The sequence below is a fragment of the Solea senegalensis genome, linkage group LG1, assembly GCF_019176455.1.
Source record: "Solea senegalensis isolate Sse05_10M linkage group LG1, IFAPA_SoseM_1, whole genome shotgun sequence".
Classification (NCBI taxonomy): Eukaryota; Metazoa; Chordata; class Actinopteri; order Pleuronectiformes; family Soleidae; genus Solea; species Solea senegalensis.
The window spans coordinates 6,755,307-6,775,386 of NC_058021.1; the positions used below are offsets into that span (position 1 = coordinate 6,755,307).

The 20,080-nt window shown below is 40.7% G+C and overlaps 1 protein-coding gene across 1 annotated transcript in view; it reads right to left on the bottom strand.

Moving 5' to 3' along the window:
* Positions 1-863: 863 nt before the first annotated feature.
* Positions 864-20,080, bottom strand: part of LOC122774611 (probable G-protein coupled receptor 158) — a 51,295-nt gene continuing 32,078 nt past the window's right edge. Inside the window, exons 6-13 of the mRNA XM_044034051.1 lie at positions 18,361-18,470; positions 16,313-16,551; positions 11,691-11,829; positions 7,826-7,931; positions 5,495-5,641; positions 5,087-5,330; positions 3,908-4,470; positions 864-3,691 (exon numbers count right to left, since the gene is read on the bottom strand). Of these exons, the coding sequence (XP_043889986.1) occupies positions 2,723-3,691; positions 3,908-4,470; positions 5,087-5,330; positions 5,495-5,641; positions 7,826-7,931; positions 11,691-11,829; positions 16,313-16,551; positions 18,361-18,470 (2,517 nt within the window). The 3' untranslated portion in view covers positions 864-2,722. The remainder of the gene's footprint in view (positions 3,692-3,907; positions 4,471-5,086; positions 5,331-5,494; positions 5,642-7,825; positions 7,932-11,690; positions 11,830-16,312; positions 16,552-18,360; positions 18,471-20,080) is intronic.

Genomic DNA, 20,080 nt, shown 5'->3' on the forward strand with positions numbered 1-20,080 from the left:
GGTGTAAAACTGAGAGACAGATCCACGGTGATGGGATTTTATAGAAATATTTAATTCAGAGTTGTTGAGAACAGGGTATTTACTGTATGTACATGCAGCACAATATGAATGTCCAATATAAATACTCCCACGTGGATGCTTCAACAGTTTATGACTCTTTGGAGCAACACTTTAGAATAACAAGCATAAAATACACGTACTGGGAAAGTTGCAACGTCTGTAAAAAAAAAACATTGAATAGAAAGTGAGAGTTAGACTGGTGAGCCGTGTTTATTTTATCAAGATTTTCACATTATGGATGCTGTACCTGAACGCCTGAACAAAAGATAGATTACACAGTGTCATCTCACATCTGTGTTTAAAATGATCCCATGAGCTCCTTAATCCTTTTTTTTTAATTATTTCTAAGTATTTCACATGTGCACCTATTTTTATACCTCTTTATACCTATTCTGGTGAATTCTAGTTTCTCGTGGCCTCATGTATTTTCACTGTCATGCATACACAACAACAATGACACTGAATTGACTACAAAGTTACTGCATGGCATTAGGTGTTCTTAGTGTGTGGCTGATTACAGTGGCACAAATCAAAATATTTGGTCATGCACAGGTGTGATTTTCCCAAATAAAACCAACAACAAACAGAAAAACAATGTTATGTGAATAGATTTGGAGGAGGGTGCATTCAAGCTGATCCAAAACTGGCAACTAAGAGGCAGAAAAATGCATTATTCACATCATCCGCCCTGGTCAGGCTTGGTTTTTGGTCCTTGAAATACTTTGTTTTGTTTTTATAATACAGCCTATGATGCAAGAGTTACTTTTTTTTATTTCCTTTTAAGATGGGGCGTTCAGGTCAAAAACATAAAATAAAAAACATAAAGAAAATGAAAAAAATGAAAAAAAATGAAGGGAAGGTAGAGCCTCAGGGATATTTCAGTACTGCAACAACATGTATGTACATTATTGACAGCAATGCACATCATTTCAGAGGCATCATCATAAGGAGACAAAGGCTACAACATCAAAAGTTCCACTGTCATATCGAGTACAAGTTAACCAATAAACGTCATGTTACTGGATGCTTGACATATTTGTTTGCATCATGCAAAAAAAATGACACTCTTCATACAGAGAATCTTTACATGTTTCTTCATTTATCCACATTTCTCAGTCAAACGGATCCTGCTCGGTTGTAAGATATTTAGGACCCGCACACATGTTGCAAAAATGAACAAAACAGGTCTTTAATGAGAGAAACTAACAAAGACATAACCATAAAGAGAAAAAAACAGGAAATGCATGGAAATACTAAAGCAACAAACTAAAGTGAAACAAATGAACCAACAACAAGAACATACTCTAGAGAGGCAGGGATAATCAAACACTGCAAGTGAAACACACAAGGGTGGGGCCACCAATCAAATGGGAAAACAGGACAGGAAAGAAGTGAAAAATCAAAGAGGACACTAGGAACTGAAGCCCAGGCACAAATAACTAAATACCCAGGGTTAAGGAAAAACAACAAGAAGTCCAAAGACAACTGTACAAATAAAAGCGCATGGATAAATCAAAGGGGTCTTTTTCCCTCATCAGCAGCTGATGGATTAAGTCTCCACTGGTTCATGTCTGCCCCACACCACATTAGAGTAAAATTCGGTCCTAATCTGACCCTTCCGACAACCGTGGGTGTCTTTGGATTTGAAACACATTATCTGTCCAAATTATCCTGTTGTGTGAGACGCGATTTTTAACGTCATCGGACGCATCAGAGTCAGATTTCAAATCGTAAGTATTAAAACCTGTTTTTGATATTTATGACTGAACAGTGATTCCGTGAGCAGAACCCCATAATAACAAATGAGAGCGAGTTGACGGATGTACTTTTGTTTACAACCCGAAACTTGTACTCTTGGTTTCTCCTAATCTCAAAAGTCCCTGATCGCGAGAAGGTACTTTGACGGTAAATAGATTCTGTCTTCTCAGCCATGACTTCATCCACAGTTTTGTGTGTTTCTCAGCACAAAACATCACATACAGATACACCGACAGTCCACCTTCATTTCTGTTTATATTCTGACGTCATGTTAAATCATGCGAGTTTCTGTGAGATCCCAAAAGTGTGAGGTCCTGCGTTTTTGACTGGATTAAAACATTCGGTTACGAAGTGGGTTGTGTGTGTGGTTTCCCACGTTTTTAAAATCAAGTCAGATTTGAAAACCTTCTAGTGTGGGGCAGGATTTATTGTGAAACGCAGACTATCATCAGCATAACAGGGAAACATGCCCCTACTATTCATTACGCTCACAGGTGCAGCATTTACTGTGTGTGTGTACCAATGATTGTCAGATCTGCTGGTAAATATGATTCATTTACACATCGCCTCGATGGAATCAGTGTGATAAAACGTACATATAACATGTAACTGACAAACGGGCAAGCAAAAGTGCAGATTAATACTCATTAAAGTGACTTCAAGGTTGCAATCACAGCAACGTAACAACAACAAGTTGAGAGGGCAAAAGGTTATGTTTGTGGTGCACCGATGACAGTGTTTCCTTCTGACATCTCTGTACGCTAGTGAAGTGACTCAGAGAAACTCTTTCATGTCAAATACTCTGTAAAATCCTTATCATTAATTTCAGTTGCTTTGTCTTGTGTGCTGTCAGTCTGTGAATACAAAAGAAAAAAAAAGAAAAATACAATCTTTGCTCATTCAATCATGCTCGCTCACCAGAGTCTTCAAAGTCCCAGGGGCAAACGTCGGCTTTTTTTGCGCCACTGATGACAGCAGGTTTGTAACCACTATTCAAAGAGCGCTTCCTCTCTGGTGAGGATTTAGGTTTGTGGGAGAAGCTGGTGTGCCGGGGCTCGGTCTCCTGGGAGAAAACGTCTGCCCTCCTAATCTCCATCGCCTCTGGGTCTCTGGTCGAGCTCCTCCGCCGGTCAGAAACCGGCCCACTGCACTCCGATGACTGACTGACCCTTCGCCTCTCTGACGGCGGCTTACTGGAGGAGCTCCGCCTCTCTCGGCTTTTCTCCCTCCCCTTCTCCTTCTCTGCTTTGTGGTTGGACGAGCATGAGCCTTTCCGTTTCTTTTTGTGCGTGGTGGGGCTGTTGCAGGTCTTCTCCTGTTTCGGTGATGGTGGGCTGGTATAATCCCATGGGCAGATTTCTACCATCAGAGTAGGAGGCTGTAAAAGGCTCCCAGTGGACTTAGAGTGGTCTGAGCGCAGCCCCATGGTTTTGCCCTCAGTGGGGGTGACGCTTTTCTTTCGTCTGATCCTGTCAGGGGAGATGGAATCTGAATCTCTTCCCAGTATGGGCTGCTCATCAAATTCCCAAGGGCACACATCCGGCTTAAGGGGCAGAGGTGATCTAGGAGGCCGGGATCTCCGCATTTCCCTTCCCTCATCTTTCTCTCCCGCTTTATCTTTGGAGCGACGCCTGTTGGAGGGAGAATGCCCTGTCTTCTGCCTCTGCTGGGACCGACTCCCTTTGGTGAGTCCAGAGCTGCTACTGCTGCCTCTGCGGCTGCTGGTGGTCTCTCCAGGAGCGATGGACACATGTTTCTGGGCTTTTGCCTCGGAGGGTGTCTCCGGTTCTTCCATTTCCCAGGGACAAACCTCAGACACGTCATAAAGGTTCCTCCCAATCTCAGAGCAGATGGATGGCTGGCTGCCACTCACCTGTGACAATCAAGCAGGAAGAAAACAACTGTTATGCATAACAATCTCTAGTTGCTTTGGCCACAGTCCAAAGAGTATTGATAATACGAGTTAAACTCCCGGCACATTAAATATCATGATCACGTGCTTGTTGTCTATGAGTGTAACTGTACTCCGTGTCTCTATTGGAGAATGGATTTGTCGTTGGACAAACTGAGTAATCAACAAAACATTCACCTGTTGTTTCATGATGCCCATCTTCATCGGCGTCTTGGAGTACTCCACTGATTGACTGATGATCATTTTTGAGTAATGCTCAGGCTTGTCGTCCACATCAGACAGCGTTCTCCCCTCTTGTCCCTTCAAACCCTTCTTACTGGCGTCCTCCACACTCTGCGTCTTGTTGGAAAGTCCAGGCATTTTCTCCTTAGCACTGGCGATCACACTCAGAGATTTCTGCATAATGGAGGTGCGGAGGTGGACGGGTTTCTTCTCGTGTGTTAGGTTGTGCACGCTGGCCGATTTCCAGAACAGCGGGACTGACTCTGTGGACTCGGCTGGTTCCAGTCTCGGTGGGGTCAGAGCGGCGGACTCTTGCTGCTTCTTGGCGTGTCTCCTGCCGATGAGGGAACCCAGAAGAGATCCCTCTCCTCCGCCGCCACCAACAGAAGCCAGATTGTCTCCTGCTGTCGAGCCACTTTGGCTTCCCATTTCCTCATCCTGGTCACACACGTGATCATAGCTGAGTGACTTTGTCAAGCCCATGACTTTGTTCTTCATGGAGTCATCCAGAGGTTTTCCTGAGGAAAGAATAGTCAGCAGACTGCCATGAAGTGAGATTTACTAACAGGCTTACTACTCCTAAAACAAAAACAAAAGCCAAACTATTTGTTACTTTCAAAGTTTTACTAAATGATGATGGTTGCGATTTCTCATCAGGAAGTTGCCATAAACACCGGTCTATGGTTATCGTTTTATTCCTAGCTTATGACCAAAACGAGACCGTGCCATTAACTGTAAACTTTCATCACCTTAACCTTTGACCTTTGCAGACACACAAACATGGAAAGTATGGGCCTTATAGTGCATGCAGTTTCTACCAGTACACTCCCAAATGCTGATGAGCTGATCATTTGAAGCGGGTGTGTTGGAGCAGGGAAACAATCCATGCAGGACCAGGAGTGAGACATATTTTCACAGCTGGTTTCAGTACATACATATATATATATATATATATATATATATATATATATATATATATATATATATATATATATATATATATATATATATACATATATATATATATATATATATATATACATATGTGTATATATATATGTATATATACATATATTAATGTTCTATAATATATCTTTAAAAGCCCTACATTATGCACTGCAGACGTAGTGTTACCGTGATGACTTGGTTCAATGGGGTTTCTCTTCAAGGTGCTGCGGTTGCTGCCGTGCTCGCTGCCGTCCTCACGACTGCACTGGCGGTGCATGTGCATGGTCTCTGGGATCTCTGTTATACGTTTCATCAGGGTGCGGCCCAGGCCTTTCTTGGAGCTGCGTTTCTTTTGGAGGTGGGGGTTATTTGCGAGCATCTTTTTGCGTTTGTAGACTTCCAGCTGAGCATACAGCTTCTTCAGCTCTTCCTGAAAAAGAAAGGACTGTAAACACTGGGTGGCATTTGAATAATGACTCGGTTGTTACAGTGAAACCGTTTGATTTCAAACTGGGATGGTACAAGTGTTGGGTATGAAATAAGAAAACAAAATAATAAAAGTAAGTATGGACCATTGTGTAAAAGCTACTTCACCCGTATGTCCTCAGGGTCCAAGCTGTGCTCACTCCAGGCTGAAGTGATGCTGTTGTTGAGGTAAGAACCAGATCTTCCCATGTCCAACTCCTCCTCGTAGGCCTCAGTGGCGATGTCATCCCTGGCCTGAGTCCCTTTAGAAAGAAACTAAGACAGATGGTGTGCAATGTTAAACAATGACACCACTCACGCTGCAGGGAGGCTGAGAACATTGGATGCCTTTGAGGACTCATAAGCTCACCTCCCCCCTTTCACACGTCCATCAGGGAACTATGACGGTCTTCACAAATGATGCTGTTCTTCTTTGTTTGCATAGTAAGACGTACTACTCCTAAAAGTCAAACTACTGATTACTTTTTAAGTGATACTAAACGACGATCCACATTAGTCTAGTGTTCCATGCATGTCCACTTGATCTCATATTCCATTCCAGTCTTGGTGATTTCTCATCAGGAGGTTGCCATAAACACAAGTGTCTATTATAGTCTTATTCAAATCTTTTGTGCTGTTAAATGTAAACCTTCATCACCTTAACAGACCTTTGCAGACACACAAACACGGAAAGTAAGAGCCTTACATTACATGCACTTCCAACCAGTACACTCAAATGTTATACAGTGGACCTTAAAGGTAATATGACGTTTCCTGTCTGCAGTTGACTTTGGTCAACATAAAAAAAATGGCTTTTTTCTACTAACTCTAGAAAAAGAGAATGTAACTAGAAGATTTATACGACATAATTCATAATAAATTATAATAATATCACGTTTTTGATGTTACATTCAATACAATAATAGAGGATTTATCCAAAAATGACAGCAGCTTAATTAATAAACACAATAATAACAGTCTGCAACTAAAGGAGACGTTTCTCAATTCTGATAATCATAATAAATCCAATAACCATTTTAATTCCTCTAAAATTAAGAATTTGAATATAACTTATATAGTTTTAAGTATTCTCTCTCTATGTATTATCTTTATGTATACTATGTAATACATTTAGATTATCATCACTTGGATTTCTACAGTGAAATGAATTCATTATAGTAACACACTGGATTGAAAGGAATGAATGATTCTTAAAGAGCAGCTTTAGTTTTGATTTCCAGCGCCAGCGTATTTATTTATTTACCTTTGCCTGAACAAATGCGGGAACAAAGAGAGTCAACATATTTAGCTCAGACTCGGGAACAGCCCCTGTGTGAGTTTTGCATTCTCCTATTAGGCCTAATTATCCAAGTGCACTCGACTGACTTGCACTTCTAAGGTGCCTAATTGAGAGAGGATGAAAGAACAGAGAACACTGAGGGTGTATTGCATTTCTCTCACAGCAGGAGACTTCAGTGTTTTCCATCAGACTTAGAGTGTGAACATAAAGACACCCGTGAGAGTGCTTCGCTAAATTAGAATAACCACTAACACAGTTTGAATGGGTTTAAACTAATGGTGGCAAACGTGGCTGCAGGTCTGTGGCTGTTCCACGTCACTAATATCAAATGAAATTAAGATGATTAATGCACTGGTGTGTATAAACAAGCACAGGAGTGGCCGTAATTGAAATCTCGCTGTGCTGAATATGACTTCCATTACAACTGCATTATTGTCTGATAAATACTTTTCTGAGTAAATAAGTAAGACATCTACATTGATCTCATCTTTGCTGAACTATGCAATATAGTTTCCCAGTTACATACCCGAAAGCAGGGTAAGTGATTTGAGTGAAATTGAATAAATGAATACCATGCATAATAACAACCTACTAATAATGATGAGCCACTGCAGCTGTATGGATAAAGCCATAAATGCAAAAATACAGAGCTGTTTTCTGGCATTAAAACTCTCTGTGTGGTAACAATTGCTCCACATGGAAATATTAATTTTACTTTTTCTTTTTAATGTTACTGCTGATGTTATTCTGCCATGATTGGTCTCCTCAAACAGAAATGGTGTAAGATTGTTTGTACACGGTGTCCTTCATCTGAAAGGGAGCATCTGCATGTATACAGCAGTAGCGGTGGATGAGTGCAAGAAGTATATAACTCGCCTTAAATCGCTTTTTTAGCAGCAGAAATCACTTCCGAAACTTTTCACATGATCTTTTTTTTTTTAAATCTCACTTCAGTCTTGGTTTAAAACAAATCACTTTCATTGTGCGGTGCGGGAAGATCTGAACACTGCTATACTGTGTGAACTCGTGTCCACTTACACTGAATTTAGTTTATTTATTGTTTTTAGTGTGGATTTTGGCTGGGAGAGAATTATAAATGTGTGTCTGTTGCATGTGAAGTGATCACGGACACGGTATGTGAGCTCCAGGTAAAGTGTTACCTTTGGAACAAGCAGCAGGCCCAGAGTCACAGTCACAGTCAGATGAGTGTGAGCAAAGAACAACATGAGCATCCAGTCAGGGTGTAAACCGGGCACCAGAGAGAACCTGCAGGAAAACAACAACAAACAAAAAAACATCAACAGGAGACATTCCCTTCATTCACAGGCTCAAATTTGAAAGCCCATTTCAACTAAAGCACTTGACTTGACTGAAATATGCTGCACACGCGCACACACACACGTTCACACAGAGACACAATAGCAGCCTTGACAGAATCTGCGAACCCTGCAGTAATAACTTAACAGAAAACAAGCATAAAAGCAAAAAAATTATAAAAGGTTACGAAAAATGCGTGTTCACCTTGACAGATGAGCTTTAGCTTACACCTTATCCAATTTATGCCGATGCTTTATGTCAAAAAAGGTTCTTGCATTAAAAAGACTATTCAAGGCACTCTCACATGATTTTAAAGTTAAAAGGCCTAAAGTTAAGTTTAAAACTATCTGTGAGTGCCTTGACTTTTTTTAATGCAAGGACCCTTTTTTTTTTACCTTTTCAAATAAGATGTGATTGAATTTTGATATTCAAAAAACATCCAACAAGTGAGTCTGTGTGAACATTTGTGACGTAGTTGAAAAGATTATCTTGAAGTCCAAGTAAAAATTTGTACCAAATCTGCAGATGTTGCCTTGTGGTGTTCCTGAGATGGTGCATTGATAATTTTTGACCTTTGACCGTCGACCACCAAAATCTAATTATAAGAAATTAATTCAAGATGTTTTTAAAATATCCCAAAAGAGGGACAGATGGACAATTCAAAAACGAAGTACAAACCTTTTGCCTCTGTTTAGGCGGGCGCTGATAATACAAGGATGATATGATTTTAGTAAATTGATCGTCAGAGAGTATCATATACCTCCCTATGTGATCCTCATAATGAAAAGATTGCAGAACAGGAACGGGTTGCTGTTTTTGTTCCCCGTTAAAACAAACACTCAAGTCAATGTTACACAAAGGATTCGTGACCCATTTCTGTCACCACCAGCGCTCTCAGCTCAGACAGTGCAGAATCCGTGTCACAGCTCGGAACAGGGTTGCATTTTGAGTTGCTTGTGGTTTCCTTTTTTTAATCACTACTGTTTTCATAGCTGTCGTAGATCATAGCTCTTTGTGCACGGGGTGTCTCCGGTTTCCTCACAGTCCAAAGAAATAAAGGTGAATTTGACACTCTAAATACTCTTCCTTCGCAGAAAAGAGGACCCGCGTTCACGACTTGGTCAGAATAAGGGCCTTTCTGCATGGAGTTTGCATGTTCTCCCTGGGCTTATGTGGCTTTTCTCTGGGTTCTCTGGTTTCCTCCCACAGTCCAAAAACATGCAGATTTGGAGATTAGGCAAATTGGACACTCTAAATTGACCATAGGTGTGAGATTGAGAGTGGAAGGCCATGTGATGGACTGACGACCTGTCCAGCCGTAGATGATGGATGGATGGACACTCTTAACTGACCGTATGTGTGAATGTCTCTGTGTGTTGTCTCTGCGATGGACTACACACCTGTGCAGGGTGTACTCTGCCTTTCAGATTGTTCGACGACCTGAAACATTGACTCTTTAGGAAAATGTTTACTGCCGTTATAAATCAAGCTAGAATTAGGTGCACTTTATTTTACTTTACCGCCATTCAAGCATAATTATTTTTGCAACCAACTGTAAAGCCCCCAGGTGGCAATTCAATAAACTTCTTACTGGTGAGTCTAAAGATGGTCTTACTGTAGGTGGAAGTATTTCAGTTTCCCCTTGTCAAAAAAGGAGAAAAGGTGCCATACAAAAAATCTAGACTCTGTGAGCCTCGTGTCAGGGAGTACGAGTGATATAAGAAACCACTTAACAAGGCATCACCCTGAGGAGATTTGAAAAGAAAATCCAGCCAAGCCAAAAGACTCTAAAGGAAGTGTTTATAGCTCCGGATTCCAATAACAGCATCAGGTCTCAAAAGATCACAAGATTTATCAGTGAATATGGACCTATGGCCTTGTTCTGTAGTGGACAATGAAGGATTCAGAAGTGGAGTAAACACACTGGAGCCAAAGTATAAAATTCTGCTGCTGAAATTACTCAGAGTACATCTCACTTGCCACAGATGTGTGAACTACAACCCTTTAGTCTTCATAAGCACCAAAGCCACCAATCACTCCAATTATTGGTGGAATATTTACACAAATAACCATAAAACTTAAACTGGCACAAACAAATAGTGTTTTGGCACCAACATTTAAGAGCCAATTTAAGTCAGATGAATCAGTCCAAGCTGAGAGAGAGAGCTGTTTCCCGTCTTTCATCAGACATCAATCAAGGTGACTCACAGGTCCTAATAAGCATGTCAACATTAATATTTCCCGACGGACTTCTGTTTCTTAACAGATTACAGTAATGTGATCTGATGCTCTCGTTCCATTCAGTGAGGAATCATTTTTATCAGAGGATGTGTGACAAATGGAATTTCTTTGCCTGAAGCTCCTGCAGCTGCTCAATAATCACAAAGCCATTTTGGTTCCCAAAGTAAAAGACTGACCAAGTATTCAGTGAGTCCTGCAAAACCTACATATACAATCAGGCAATTAAACCCAATTCTTATATCAAGGAGAACATTCAGATGTAATCATTTACAATATCATTTACTTAAGGGACAAACTGGAATATATGTATACATGAAGAATAGTTCTTCTTAATAACAATGTTTCCAATGCTACTGTAAGATATATGTGTTTCATGTGACACAAACACAAACAGGAACTAGAATCTGCCTGCATTAAAGAACGATCGGGCAATAAAACAACAAAAAATAGCAAACATTAAACATTAAACATGCATTGGAGTGTAACAAATGTTTTGCTGCTTAGCAAATTGTTTTTCTTTAATCTACAGCTAAAATGATATATAAAACCGGTAGTAATAATACATTTTATTCACATATAGCTTTAAAAAATTTTACTCAAAGTCACATTAAAATAGCAGACATGCTAAGACAAAATAACAACACAAGAAGATGTGTAGATATTTGGCACATTATTGCACCAAATGTCCAAAATGTCAGCTGCTTTCCAATCTTCAGCACCGTGTCCACCAGATAGACACTCAATTCTCCAGGCTACCATTTGCACCTGGAAATATCCTGTTACAGCAGGTTTATTACAGTTTATTTGTCTTGAACGGCTGCCTGGCTGCAGACAGAGGTGATATTCAGTGATATAAAATATAAAATATGGATTAGTGTGGCACTAGAATCAAGCACTAAGTGAACTCATATTTTGCCTGTGGGTTCTCTGTAGCCTGTTATCTAGTATTTTCATGACACTGAATCACAGTAATGAACTTTCTAATATTTCTTTAAAAATAGGAGCAGAGGTTTCCGACCCTGACAGAGACCGACATTTTACACAGCGCAGAGTTGGACTCTGGCACAGTGGGTCTTTGCCGTGTCTCTCAGAAGACAGTTTTATTCACCTCCTTTCAACTGGTTCACTCTGCTGACACAGTTCATTTCCCTGATGCAGGGGGAGGATGAACTCTCTGCCTTTCATCTGACAGGATCAAATCTTGCAGGCAAATGGGAATGTGATTAAACTGCAGTTTAAACTGCGAGAAAACGTGAAATCATAGAACCGCCCCCCGGCCATTGTTCACGTCACTTCCACTGTACAGTCACAGAGATATTCACCTGGTTCATTATTCTTTTGTTTCCCCCACACTCTGGATCTTCTTTCTCTGTCTCTCTCTCTCAGTGATCATATTCAAGAGGACAACTTGTTTTGTCTCATTTACATGTCCATTCATGCCTAATCAAGTCAGATTTCATTACTCGCCTGATGATGTGGAAAATGGCCGATATGAGGAGCTCATTGTAGATGGCCACGGCCATGTACCGCGGTTCGTGGAAAGCCGAGGGCACCGTGCGGACGGCGTAGCAGAGGTACACGCCCCACAGCAGGAACAGGAACTCCGCTGGGCAACAGAGAGACCACAGAGAAAAGGATTTAGGAAACAATTAGTGGTTAGGACCTGGTTTTCAGCTGTGAAAACAGAACAGAATTAACTCGATAAATGCATAGCAATCTCAGAAATAAGAAATAGTATTTTACTGCAGTTATTATCAGGTCTCACCAATCCAATCCAATTGTATTTATAAAGCACCACAGGGTGAACCAAAGTGCAGTGCACAATATACCAAATCAACAATAAGAGGAGTAAAAAAGATTAACAATACATAAGTTACACATAAAAGACAATAAAAGAAACGTTCAGATAAAAATAACAAGCTAAAACACACACATAAAACAGGAAAACACCACAGACATAAAACACCAAGGTCACAGTGGGAAGATGTATTTAAAACTACAGCTCATTATCAACTAAACTGTCAATGTAATACAGTTTTAAAACAATACTTTGTTTTAAAGAATAGAGAAACAAAGTTATGTCTCAGAGTAGAGCACTCGCTGCTCGAAGATGATGTGGGTTTTACTGAGAACATCATCGCAAATAAAAAGAGATTGCAGATTAGTCATATTCTTTAATCATGTAACAGTTATGAAGATGGGCTGGTTCACTCTTCAAAAGGCTTTTTCTTTTTTTCTTCAGACTGCAGATGTGCATTGTGAGAATAAGAACTGCGTTGGCATACGAGTCCATATACAGTCTTTACAGTGATTACGCACCATTAATATTGATGAACAGCTCTATAATCTATAACTCATCACTAATTACATGGTGGTTAGCCTCTGAATCGGACACACGAGAGCTGCCTGCGAGATGGAAACAAAAACAAGTCCAACTAATGAAGATTAATAGCGGCTCCACATAAACACTTTATTGCTGACATTATCAGTGCAGCTTTGCATCAGCTCTGTTTTGCCGTGCGTTTCAGGACCAAACGGGGTGATTTATCGTGTTGTTGTTTTTTAAACTGACAAGTGTTACATTGTTGGCATTATGGCAAAACAGGCACAAACGCTGACAAGTGATGACATTCATTTTTCGCACACAGTACACACATTGTGCCTTGTGCATTGTTAAATGTGTTTTTTTGCAGGTTGCCCGCCGTCCTTCACTGCAACCAGCACACACCAGGGTGTTCTCAGTGGCTGTCAGAGCAAACAGCAGGACTCCAACATTTCCAATCTGGACCGGTGTGAGCACACACACACACACACACACAAATGTGCAGATGCAGAAAACCTGACAAGTCATTCCAAGTGCTGCGTCTCTGAAGATGTCTCTGTTCCTTTGTCCTGTCTCCAGAGTGTCCTTAGTTGTCCTCCCATGCACCAGCTCCCTTTTTCTGAAGTTCCCACTTTCCTCAGCTGGTGAAAAACTTTCTTCGCATCACTTCGCACATCCTTACAAGCCTTTTCCTTCACTAGCTCATCTCGTCTTTCCCCTGCCACCCTCCATCATTCTGTCTGTCCCTCTCTCAGCCTCTGCTAGGGTTGTCAACCAACTCAAATGTAACCCCCTTATCCTCCTCGACGCCATCACCGCTGCACTAATATACCACAAACGTCACTGTTTCCATTGCATTATTGACAATTGAAATCATTGTTACCTTATTAACAGTACTGCTGCTAGCATATACTTAACACATATACTGAATACTCCCTGAATGGACAACAGGAGGAGGCTCCGACAGCTTTCAACAGAATTACAGTTATCGGTTTGTTAAAACATAGAATTGATAGTAAAGGGCCAACATGATTTCTGATATTATCTGTCAGAAACAGAGGCCACTAAGTTATAATAGGTAACACTTCTTATATCTAAAAATGGCAGGACTAATGTTCCATATTTTGTTGAGTAGTGTACTTGTTAGCCAAAATGTTTCCATGGGTTTTCAATACATAGAAATGTGTATTTATTTACGGTGTAATAGACCAGGGGTGTCAAACTCATTTTTGTTCAGGGGCCACATAAAGCACAATTTAATCTCAAGGGGGCCGGACCAGTAAAAATAGCAAAATAATAGAATAATAACCTATGAACAACAAGAACTCCTTTGTTTTTTCTCCTTTGTTTTACATTTAATGACATTTCTTGAGAAAAATAAGTGCAATTTCAACAATATCATGCCTAAATTTACTATTTACACAGCACACTGGATCTATAAAGGCACAAACATTTAGTCACGGGTATCTGGAGCATTTGACATTACGTTTAGATTAGTGTGAAATTTTAACAAATTCATCCTGTGGGCCGGATTGGACCCTCTGGCGGGCTGGTTCTGGCCCCTGGGCCGTATGTTTGACACCCCTGTAATAGACCATTTCAAATTGGTCACTTTTCAGTTACGTCCTTTTCTTTATCTGCTTAAAACTCCATAAAAAGTTTTATGGAGGCGAAACTCCATAAAAAATCAGAGGAAGACAATAAATATACAGTATTACTAGTTAGCCAGTGTGTTGTCCTTTTTTTCCCCTTTTTTATTGTGTGTATTGTGTCACTGATGGCTCACGACTGCTCATTAACATTTGCTGCGTCTTCTGCTGCCAAAGCCCTCCGAGTAAAATGCAAACACACAAGGGAACTAAACAAGTCAACATGACAAAGACCACAATTATTCCCATTATTTCGCTGCTTTGACTGAGATACCCCCTTGCAGCAGAAATCACATACTGTGCATTTAAAGGACAGCTCTCAACCAACCCTCTGTGTCAGAAGGTCTGGTCATTTAGGAACTGTGCAGGAACTATGTTAAATGTGGAGAACAGCCCACTATTACACTTAAATTTACTTCCATATGTTTTATGACGTTCCATTTCACATTCCTCCATTTTATTTTGTGGTTGTTTATTACATGTAATTAAATCTTGACAGGCACATCCCCTGAACAGTGCCCAGAGACATGTCAGTGAAGGATTAAATAAATGAAGGAGATTTTTTTAAAGCTATAACCTCTGTCCTCTTGAGGTATTCTGCTTTGATGCTAGTGGCAGCACAGGGTCCCATAAAGAGGAGCATTCCATCTTGTTTGTTGTAGAGGCTTCACTGTTAACAACATAATAGGCATCCATTCCTTTATTAGTCTGTGTGTGGAAAGCTAAATTACCCAGTCAAAACTGGATTTTTCAATTTTTTTGTTAAGAGGCAACAGACACATGTTGTGTCCCTGTAGTGGCTGCGGGTGATTTATTGTTTGTTTGCTATTTCAATGCTGCAGATGACCCAAGACATGAATGAGGATGCAGCTCCTTCTCACCAAGGTCGGTGTTGCGTCATGATAAACATCCGTGCCGTTTTGGAACAATGCTGGTGTTTTTCAAGGCAGCACAACAACAACAACAACTCCTAAAGACGTTAGGAGATAAAATAGCAGAAGAAAGAAATTCTGTACACTGTGGCAGTAAATTGAGGTTTTCACATGGTTACACTGAACTTTTGCTGGTTCACGTGTGAAAAAGTCATTGTGACAATGTCTGTTGCATAGTAATGTAACGATATAATGATAATAACATTGGTCGGGGGTTTGGTGGCTGATGATAACTTTAGAATGAAGGAGCAGGACTAGCCTGAATTCAGTCCAGAGTCCTGATCCTGGTCCATCAGAGAAAAACCTTGTGAAAGCAACTAACTTTTGGTGATTTTTGTTGTTGAGATTATTATTCTGGCTCTCCTTTGTTGTTGATGAAGAGATACAATGTAAGACTAACTGTGCTTCACTGAAAGTCTTCTAGTTTTCTAAAACAGTCCTTTGCAGCCCTCTCACTTTACTAGCACAATGCTGTGTCTTGATATATGAATCACTTCCTGTGTGCAGCATGGGAATAGAATCTAATCACAGATATACTGAGAAACACATATAGAGTCATGTGGAGCTGATTGTGTGCACTAATTTTTATAAAGGATGTTTGTTTATATACATTAAGTTGTGCACTACAGCTTTAACAACATAACGTTTTAGCCCTGAGGTTGTAAAAGAGCATTATTCATTATTAATAACGTCTTTTGTAATTCTGTATGTTTTTACAACCAGTCAGTCAGTGCGTTTACATGCATGTTAAAAGTCCGATTTTTAGTTTTCTTACATAAGCACATTAGTCGGACTAAGATTGAGCTAGTCTTAGTCGGACTAACATACCTGAATACTGCGATTCATAGTCTGATTACTCCTGAATGTAAAAACTGAGTCGAACAAGAGTCGGACTTGGTGACTGACTCAGTTGGACTACGGTCTTAGCTTGATCATGAAATTGGACATGTCAAGCATTTATGAACCAAATGTGGAACTGTGGTGCTACTGAAGACCTTCTCAGCTGGTCCTGACAGCAGCTGCAACCAAAAATAAAGTTTCTAAGTTAGTATTTAATCTTCAGCTTTACCCAAGCATCCTAGACTCAGACTATAAGCCCAAAAGCGTCTCACAGTTAAGTGGAAACCAACTTTTACTCATTCTGGACAAAGTGGTTATAGCCTTGTGAACGCAACACACACTTACCGACAGCCATCATGTAGTCCCACTGGTCCAGCAGACACATACTGAACTGCAGTCCCTCTGGGGTGAGGCCTGCAGCGATCAGGGCATGACTCAGTTCAGGGTTCTGGCACACGGCAGAGGTCCAGGCCAAGAGGAACCACAGCACCACCAGCAGAATCACTGCCAGTAGCCGCACGACACGCCAGCTGGTCATGTAAGGCGTCCTCTGGGCCGTGCGGGACAGGAACACCTTTAACACCCTGGGAGGAGGTGAAGGGGAGGACAACAGTAGCCTGAGTACAAGAGACCGCTGGATGAAATCATAATGAGCCGTCAGTGTTAATAAGAGATTCTGTCCCTTGTTACTCACACTTCATTAACATGCCCACTTGAATGAAAAGGAGTAGGGTGAAAAGACTGCATTTGTTGTCTGTCAAGTACGTTTAGTTGAATTCATGGTGTAATATCTCTTGTGCTGCAGGGTGAAGTAAACAAACAGCACAGCAGCAGCCAAACAGGAATATTAGGTTTATTTTTAAATATCAGTAATATTATAATAATTAGTTGGGGAGTGAGAGGACATGGGTGAATGTTAACAATATAACTGTTAATCAATCAGTAATCGACCACTACGTGTACATTACTACCACATTAACAGCAGCTTGTTATTCTTTAATATCATCTAAGCTGAATTATCACAGGTGTGTAAACAAAACAAGACCTCTGTGGTGATTTGAGTTTTGGGCAATACTTTTCACCATTTTATAACATTTTATGACAGAAACCAATCAAGACTGAATAACTGACGGACGACTCAATAAGGCACTATGATTGTTAGTTGCAGCCCTAGTAAATATTATGAGAAATAACTAAATACACTGCAGAATTATGCTGTAGTTTCCACTGCAGGTGCGTGTACATGCACAGCATGGCCAACAGAAACAAAAGAATCACCAACAATGACCAAGACAGGAAAAGGATAAAGCATATCTGCCAGAATATCATTGTGATGCTAGAGAAGCAGAGTTAGTCAGTTCATGTGTCTGCCTTCCCTCAAACAGACTGTGACAAATCTGTATTTCTGAATCGTTCCGCAGGGCCAGGCTTTAAGAGCTTTCCCTCGGGGAAGCACTTCTCACCCAGCAAGCTCAGAAAAAATTTAATTTTGCCATGGGAACTCTTTAGTGGGCCTTTGACCCTCTACTCCAATCTCAGCAGCACCTGTGAAGAGCAGGGTGTGTGTGTGAGTACATGTATTTGTTAATTCTTTAGAACCTTTTCTGGCATAAACACTAACCTTGTCCGGACCACTAGTCCTGATGGAGACCAAAACCTGGTCTTAAACCTAATTTCTGAGGCTTTAGGGCTAAGAATACATTCGTGGTTAGGTTAAAGTTAGGGTTAGACTTTGGTATTGGAAGTCAATGCAGTAACCTGGGAAGTTGGTGAGTTCCAGGTATTACTCATGTTGTCGGGGCCTATATCTGTTCACACAGTCACATTATGGGGACTTGTCTTGCCTCCAAAACAATCAAGTCCCTGTAACATACATTTTAAGATGAAGACATGTTGTATGGTGAGGATGAGGTTCAGGTGAGGGTTAGGGTTAGGGTTGGAGTTTGGGTTAGGCCAGTAGTTGTGATGGTTAAGTAATGAATGTAAGTAGATGTTACAGTATGTCCTCTGAAGTCAGGGAAACCAGACTGTGTTTGTGTGTGTGTCAAGTGTGCTTATTGGCCAAAGTGCAAGCATGAGGGAACTGAATTATTGAGAGGAGAGGAGAAGAGAGGAGATACAAGAAGATTTCGTGAAGACAAGTGGGCTTGAGAAAAGGGGACAGGAAGAGACAGAGAGAGGAATCAAATGAGAATGGGTGGACAAAGAGAGGACAGAAGAGATGGGGAGTGTTTTTAATCTTCAAGTTTTCTTCTCTTCTCGAGGGACGGAAAAAACTTATAAAACTTCTATCTCATATAAAAGGAGACAATAAAACAGAAAACATCCATCTCACTCGTGATGAAAGTCACTCTTCGGATTCCAGTTTTAGCTTCTGATTAAGTATCCAGTACCTGTATAGTTTGAGGATGACGGTGCCGTACATGATGGCGAAACCCAGGAGGCGCACCCACCTCAGGAGGATACATCGGAACACACTGGGCTGAAAGTAGAGGATCATCACCTGCAGGGAGGAGAGACACAGCAGTGTTAGTGTTTACGTAATGCGGACTTGATTTTTGACCCCATAAGGAAGACAAGTCCCCATAAAGTGACTGTGTAAACAGATTTAGGTCCCCGCAATATAAAGAATACCAGGTACACTCACACACACACGCACTAATGACACTTCATTTATAATTTCCTCTCATCCTCTCATGGGCACTGACACTTCCTCATTTCCCTGTGTGTCAATGATGCAATGTGCTGTTCATCAGCTGGCCTCATCCCAATAGCACTGCAGTACGCACATGTTATTAGCCAATCATCTCGTGGGCTGTCTTTGTTGTCTCCTTTGTCTTAGGTCTCTGTGGACATACACGCTCTCCACTTCCCCATCGCCACCACATCCACGCCGTCTCACAGGATCCATCATTCTTCATACGTCATCAGTCTCACCATCACCACCAGCGTCAGTGGTAACTAACCTTGGTAAATTGCTGTGGGAATAATACAATCTTCAGGATTTAAATAAACGTGTTCTTCAGTCTTCTTATGTGTTGTTGAGTCAAAGCTATGAGCGATAATTGTGCAGAAGGCACAACATGGACCGTTTCTCTTCTATTGTTGTTCATATAAGCAAACTTTCAAATTTGAATTATTTCCAAATATCACCAATTCAATCTGGGTTTAAAAAAAGAAATTGAGTACTTTTGGCTCAGATGTGTTTATATAGTTAGAAAAAAAATCCTGGTTTTAATATAGTAATGGAAAAAAGCAGCCTAAATGAATTCAAACACACACGTATCTCAGTCCTCTCCGTTGTTGCCCTCATGTGTGACTCATTCCGTTTGCGCGTTGATTCGCGTTTGTTCCGCGCACAGACATGAACACGTGTTTCTGTGCACGTGTGCTGATGGACTTGTCAGAATTGACGGGTTTCCCGTGGCTGACGGCACGCTGACCTTCCGTGTTCCGCAAAGACGGATGAGACAAGTGTTACCCGGCAGACTGTGATGACCAGAGGTTCCATTTGTGAGGCTGTTACAGCGGTGTTTGGTTTTAATGAGACGCCACCTGTCAAATCCCCACTTACTTCCATCCAGTGCGTGCTTATCCTTCATACTGTGGTGAAGCATGTTTGTTGATAGGATGCACTGGTTCCCACAATGTGCACATACAGGATGTTTCACCCATTTTCTTTCACTTAGTCAAAGAAGAATACACTTAAAATCCTTACGATGCTGGTGGGTTTGCTTAATTCACATTCTATTACAGAGTTGGATTAAATTTGACCAGTTTTCAGGTCTTTTAATCATAACACTTGTTATAATTGACATAAACACAGGGAAGAGCAGTGCAGGGCTTTTATTTTCTTTGAAGGAAGTGACTTTGACATCGACTTTTTGTCAATTTTCTTTATTTTTTTCAATCCCACCCTATTCCTCTGTGAGAATGAGACATCAAATAACACATTAATCTCTAGAAATCAGTAAAACTGTATTTCTTTGGGTGAAGAATGCCCTTTAAAGAGACATTTATTATTTTAAGGCATAAAATTACCACGATGTGTCATCAGAGATTAAAGAAAGATGATAAACTCAAATACAAAAGTACAGCCAGTATATTCACAAA